The sequence below is a fragment of the Ostrea edulis genome, chromosome 5, assembly GCF_947568905.1.
Source record: "Ostrea edulis chromosome 5, xbOstEdul1.1, whole genome shotgun sequence".
Classification (NCBI taxonomy): Eukaryota; Metazoa; Mollusca; class Bivalvia; order Ostreida; family Ostreidae; genus Ostrea; species Ostrea edulis.
This window is the reverse complement of record NC_079168.1, coordinates 82152940-82160346: the sequence shown is the minus strand read 5'-3', so window position 1 is coordinate 82160346 and position 7407 is coordinate 82152940. Positions and strand designations below refer to the sequence as shown.

The following is a 7407-nucleotide window of genomic DNA, read 5'->3' as shown; positions in this document are numbered from 1 at the left end:
CCCAATGGACAGACAAGTATCTCACAACACACCACCTAATGGATAGACATGTATCTCACAACACACCTCCTAATGGACAAACAAGCATACCACAGCACACCTCCTAATGGACAGACAAGTACCTCACAACACACCTCCTAATGGATAGACAAGTACCTCACAACACACCTCCTAATGGATAGACAAGTACCTCACAACACACCTCCTAATGGATATACAAGTACCTCACAACACACCTCCTAATGGACAGACAAGTACCTCACAACACACATCCTAATGGACAGACAAGTACTTCACAACACACCTCCTAATGGATAGACAAGTACCTCACAACACACCTCCTAATGGACAGACAAGTACCTCACAACACACCTCCTAATGGATAGACAAGTACCTCACAACACACCTCCTAATGGACAGACAAGTACTTCACAACACACCTCCTAATGTATAAACAAGTACCTCATAACACACCTCCTAATGGACAGACAAGTATCCCACAACACACCTCCTAATGGATAGACAAGTACCTCACAACACACCTCCTAATGGACAGACAAGTATCCCACAACACACCTCCTAATGGACAGACAAGTACTTCACAACACACCTCCTAATGGACAGACAAGTACCTCACAACACACCTCCTAATGTATAGACAAGTACCTCACAACACACCTCCTAATGGACAGACAAGTATCCCACAACACACCTCCTAATGGACAGACAAGTACTTCACAACACACCTCCTAATGGACAGACAAGTACCTCACAACACACCTCCTAATGTATAGACAAGTACCTCACAACACACCTCCTAATGTATAGACAAGTACCTCACAACACACCTCCAAATGGAAAGACAAGTATCCCACAACACACCTCCTAATGGACAGACAAGTTCCCCACAACACACCTCCTAATGTATAGACAAGTACCTCACAACACACCTCCTAATGTATAGACAAGTAACTAAGTACCTCACAACACACCACCCAATGGACAGACAAGTACCTCACAATACACCTCCTAATGGATAGACAAGTAACTAAGTACCTCACAACACACCACCCAATGGACAGACAAGTACCTCACAACACACCTCCCAATGGACAGACAAGTACCTCACAACACACCTCCCAATGGACAGACAAGTATCTCACAACACACCTCCTAATGGACAGACAAGTACCTCACAACACACCTCCTAATGTATAAACAAGTACCTCACAACACACCTCCTAATGGACAGACAAGTATCTCACAACACACCTCCTAATGGACAGACAAGAATCTCACAACACACCTCCTAATGGATAGACAAGTACCTCACAACACACCTCCTAATGTATAGACAAGTACCTCACAACACACCTCCTAATGTATAGACAAGTACCGCACAACACACCTCCTAATGGATAGACAAGTACCTCACAACACACCTCCTAATGGATAGACAAGTACCTCACAACACACCTCCTAATGGACAGACAAGTACCTCACAACACACCTCCTAATGGACAGACAAGAATCTCACAACACACCTCCTAATGGATAGACAAGTATCTCACAACACACCTCCTAATGGACAGACAAGAATCTCACAACACACCTCCTAATGGATAGACAAGTACCTCACAACACACCTCCTAATGTATAGACAAGTACCTCACAACACACCTAATGGATAGACATGTATCTCACAACACACCTCCTAATGGACAGACAAGTATCCCACAACACACCTCCTAATGGATAGACAAGTACCTCACAACACACGTAATGGATAGACATGTATCTCACAACACACCTCCTAATGGACAGACAAGTACCTCACAACACACACCCTAATGTACAGACAAGTATTTCACAACACACCTCCTAATGGACAGACATGTATCCCACAACACACCTCCTAATGGATAGACAAGTACCTCACAACACACCTAATGGATAGACATGTATCTCACAACACACCTCCTAATGGACAGACAAGTACCTCACAACACACACCCTAATGTACAGACAAGTATTTCACAACACACCTCCTAATGGACAGACATGTATCCCACAACACACCTCCTAATGAACAGACAAGTACCTCACAACACACCTCCTAATGGACAGACAAGTACCTCACAACACACATCCTAATGTATAGACAAGTACCTCACAACACACCTCCTAATGGATAGACATGTATCCCAAAACACACCTCCTAATGGATACACAAGTACCTCACAACACACCTCCTAATGGATAGACAAGTACCTCACAACACACCTCCTAATGGACAGACAAATACCTCACAACACACCTCCTAATGGATAGACATGTATCCCAAAACACACCTCCTAATGTATAGACAAGTACCTCACAACACACCTCCTTATGTATAGACAAGTACCTCACAACACACATCCTAATGGACAGACAAGTATCCCACAACACACCTCCTAATGATTGATTGGTTGTATCTTGCTTAACGTCTCGCTCGAGAATTTTTCACTCATATGGAGACGTCACCAAGACCGGTGAAGGGCTTCAAATTTAGGCCTATGCTCGATTCTTAAACCATTGAACAGTGAGGGTTTTTTAGTGTGCCACACCTACTGTGACACGGGACATCCGCTTTTAAGGTCATCTCCGAGGACCTGACATTCACACCTGTTGCCGAGCGTTTGGCGATGGAACTATCACTACCTGTTTGAACGACTTGAGTGTGTTGCAGCCGGGATTCGAATCCCGGCCTTCCACATGCGGGGCGAATGCTCTAACCTCTCGACCAACGTGGTAGTTCACCTCCTAATGGACAGACAAGCATACCACAATACTATTCTAAATGGAACAAGTACCTCACATCATAATTCTAAATGGAAAGACAAGTACACAGTGTAACTACAAACATTAAGCCACCATCAACAATAGTATTTATGTCTCTGATTCTAAAAGGAAAAATAACTGGGTGTTTTGTAACACTTTTATTTTTCATTTTGTATTTCATATACTTTCTCATTAATGCATAATAAGCACATCACCAAATGGTAAACATCAGATGCAGATGAAGTAATAATATTTGAAGAAACTCTCATACACCCAGGGGCCATAATAGTTCAATGAAAATTACTTTAAATCGAATGCCACAAATGGACAAAACTATCCACTGTACTACCTGGTGTCCAGGATAAACAAATGTTTTCTTGTTTTTAAGAATGGAATTTTTATTAATGTAACATGCAATATGGGGAACTTTTACCAGCCTCTAGGACATATCTCAATCAACACATATTAACTGAGGATTTCATAATATAAATGTATATTCTTGCTGTGGCTGGGACAAGAATTTTATTTTTAGTGCTTTGAGCTGATTCAAATGACCACGGAATAGAATTCTATCATTCACAGCAATCTTTGAATCCAGGTGGTGCTCCGGGTGTTTTTGTTACAGCTATGACCCAGGCACCACTTACACAATTTGAAAGACAGACAAGTCGATTTCTATATACCCCAAAACTTGGTTTAAGTGGGTTTATAAAAATTCAAATCTGACACATTTATTCGCATCCTCCTTCCTCTGGTAACAGATAACATTTATTCAATCTTCTGTTGCAGTGTAGCTCACATGAACAATATAGCCTCCCCTGTATCACAGACAAAATTTGGCTGGCTCGTTGCCATGGGGGACAGTAGCACGGACAGAGTGAGTCTCTATTCCCGACAAGAAAGCTATCAAACTTCAGACATCCAAGTTCACACCTTTCTGTTTCAATTTCCACCTTTTGGCTGAAAATTAAAAAGCCGTTGCAGTAATCCCGGTTTCTGCTTGGTGTCATTTGATTTGCTTTCAGCTGACTGGGGTTTTCTGGAGATCTTGCTTTTGTCGACATCTGTAAACAAAAAAATTAAAGATATATGTGCTCACTTCTATTTGTCAGAGTTAAAATGTCCAAAAGTAGCATTCAAAAATCAATAAGTACAGCTCCCAAAAGTCATGAATATAATGCTGGATACATATATGCATATGTAAAAAAAAAAATCAATGTTATTCAACACATAATACAGTAAAACATGCTTGTAACAAGAGTACCACCAACGCTACGTAATACACCCATGAAAAGCTAACCAATATAGGGTGTTTTTCTTACACCAATGATTTGTAGAACTTGGCTTCAGGCAGTATCAGCAATCATCAGGGTGTAACGTACTTTCTTTGCATCGTAAAAACAGACAAATAATTATACTCTCTATGTAATATCTTCACTTAGCACAACATGTGTGTGTACAAAGTTTGACGGTCCTAGCCCCAACAGTTTGGTCTGTATACTGCCTACAAAGTCTTCATATTAAGTGATACTGTTACTTTGACCTTGAAAAATAATAGGCATCTTCCTCTCAGCGTGGTGATCAAATGAACCAAGTTGCAATATCCTGGAACTTATGGTTTGGTCCTTTGACTTCTGACCTTGAAAAACAATATTCACTTTCCTCTCATCATTATGATCAAATACACGAAGTTGTAATATCCTGGAGCTCACAGTTTGGTTTGTATCCTGACCACAAGGTTTTCCCACTAAGTAATACTACGATCTTGACCTTTGACTTCTGACCTTGAAAAACATTAGGCATATTCCTCTCATCATGGTTATCAAATGTACCAAGTTGTAAAATCCTGGAGCTTACGGTTCAGTCTGTATCCTGCCCACAAGGTCCGGACAGACAGACGACGCCATACCATAAAACATCCGTTTTCGATGGGCATATAACAAATTCATGCTTATGGTAAATTATATTTATTCCCCGATAAGAGGAAAATAACAACAAGAGATGTTTGTAAAACACATATGCCCCCCATGGTGCAAAATTGAAAAGGGTTATACACACATCATTTGATTGAGAGTAGTATCATCAATTCAAAATATTTTGCAGACAATATCTTCCTATGTCAAGAGTGGATTGACCATGTGACCTAAAAATCAATAGGGGTCATCAACTCCTGAAGATGTACCAGTGTACCAAGTTTGATGTCTGTCAAGCAAAGGGTTCTCAAGATATTGAACGGACAGTATATTCCTATGTCCAATTTGACCCTTGACTTTTGACCATGTGACCTTAAAATAATTAGTAGTCATCTTCTCCTGAAGATGTACCAGTGTACCAAGTTTGATGTCTGTCAAGCAAAGGGTTCTCAAGATATTGAGCGGACAGTATATTCCCATGTACAGTTTAACCCTTGACCTTTGACCACGCGACCTCAAAATCAATAGGTGTCATCTTCTCCTGAAGATGTACCAGTGTACCAAGTTTAATGTCTGTCAAGCAAAGGGTTCTCAAGATATGGAGCAGACAGTATATTCCAATGTCCAGTTTGACCCTTGACCTTTGACCATGTGATCTGAAAATCAATAGGGGTAATTTTCTCCTGAAGATGTACCAGTGTACCAAGTTTGATGTCTGTCAAGCGAAGGGTTCTTAAAATATTGAACGGACAGTATATTCCTGTCTAGTGTGACCCTTGACCTTTGACCATGTGACCTCAAAATCAATAGTGGTCATCTTCTCCTGAAGTCATATCAGTTTACTAAGTTTGATGTCTGTCAAGAAAAGGGTTCTCAAGATACTGAGCAGACATTATATTCCCATGTCAAGTTTGACCCTTGACCTTTGACCATGTGACCTCAAAATCAATAGGGGTCATCTTCTCTTGAAGATGTACCAGTGTATCAAGTTTGATGTCTGTCAAGCAAAGGGTTCTCGAGATATTTAACGGACAGTATATTCCTATGTCCAGTTTGACCCTTGACCTTTGACCATGTGACCTCAAAATCAATGGGGGTCATCTTCTTCTGAAGATGTACTGGCGTACCAAGTTTGATGTCTGTCAAGCAAAGGGTTCTCTAGACATTGAATGGTCAGTATATTCCTATGCCCAGTTTGACCCTTGACCTTTGACCATATGACCTCAAAATCAATAGGGGTCATCTACTCCTAGGATGTACCAGTGTGCCAAGTTTGATGTCTTTCAAACAAAGGGTTCTCAAGATATTGAGCGGACATTATATTCCTATGTCCAGAGTAGATTGACCCTTGACTTTTGACCTGAAAAACAATAGGGATCCTCTTCTACTCATAACTAACCCACATATGAAATATCATTATCATCAAGTGAATGGTTCTCAAGATATTGAGCGGACAACACATGGTCTACAAACCGACCGACAGACCGACCGACCGACAGGTGCAAAACAATATGCCCCCTCTTTTTCAAAGGGGGGCATAAAAATTGTATTGGTTATATATAATCAAGTTTGGTTATAATAAACTGTTTTTGCTGGCCCTGAAGGTCTGCTATAACTGTGTTTTACTGTATAATGAAGTTTGGTTATAATGAACTGTTCTTTGCTGGTCTTGGAGGTTCATTATAACTGTGTTTTACTGTATAAAGAAGTTTGGTTATAATGAATTGTGTGTGCTGCGCCTGGAGGTTCACTATAACTGTGTTTTACTGTATAATGAAGTTTGGTTATAACAAACTGTTTTTTTGCTGGCCCTGGAGGTTCATTATAACCTTGTTTTACTGTACAAGAACCAATGACCCTTTAAAATCCACAGTGCAATAACACTAAACTATTAAATCAATAAATATACATTATTTGGATTAAATGTTTTATACTGTATAATTATGTGGGTAATTGTGTATGGAAACCATCAATCCATCCATATACCTTCAACTTACTTATGAGTTATTTCCCCTGTTTTTAAATGAGCTTTCATTCAAATTGAAGAATTAGTTATTCAGATTAATGCAAACTTTTAACACAAGCTCCAAAAGCAGGTATTCCTCGCAATGTAGGCAATCAGCAAACATACATCCTGACCTTGTACTGACCTTGACCTTTGACTCTAAAATCAATGTGGCTCTTGCTCTCTATAACAAAGGTACATGTGAAGTATGAAATAAATTGAGCAAATAATGTGACCTGTAGAGTGTCTACAATTTTTTATCTATGAAGTCCAGTTGTGACCTTGACCTTTGACATCAAAATCAATAGGATTCTTCCTTTCTTGCCAACAAAGCTACATGTGACATGCGAAATCAATGGAGCTCAACAGTGTGGTCTGTAGAGTGTCTACACGCTTTTTTAAAGAAAGTAATGAAATGACCTTGACCTTACCTTGTTTGACCCCCAAATCAATAGAGTTCTTTCTCTCTTGATAGCAAAGCTACAGGTGAAGTATCAAATACATAAAGCAAAAATATGTGACCTGTAGAGTGTCTACAAGCTCAGTGTGACATACATTCAAACACATACCAACACACCTGAAAGTTTTGAAACTGGGCTGTTGTCTACTAGGCCTATGTTATACACACACACACGCACACATGCTTAGCCCCCACGATGGTCCCGT

The 7407-nt window shown here is 40.1% G+C and overlaps 1 protein-coding gene across 5 annotated transcripts in view; it reads right to left on the bottom strand.

Moving 5' to 3' along the window:
- Positions 1-2966: 2966 nt before the first annotated feature.
- Positions 2967-7407, bottom strand: part of LOC125650085 (uncharacterized) — a 33264-nt gene continuing 28823 nt past the window's right edge. For 4 of the 5 annotated variants that reach the window (XM_048878041.2, XM_048878042.2, XM_056166471.1 and 1 more), the window contains one exon: positions 2967-3887. In XM_048878041.2, the coding sequence (XP_048733998.2) occupies positions 3766-3887 (122 nt within the window). In that variant the 3' untranslated portion in view covers positions 2967-3765. Of the gene's footprint in view, positions 3888-4254 lie in introns of those variants that run through there. The other variant, XR_008803324.1, reaches the window with a different exon arrangement.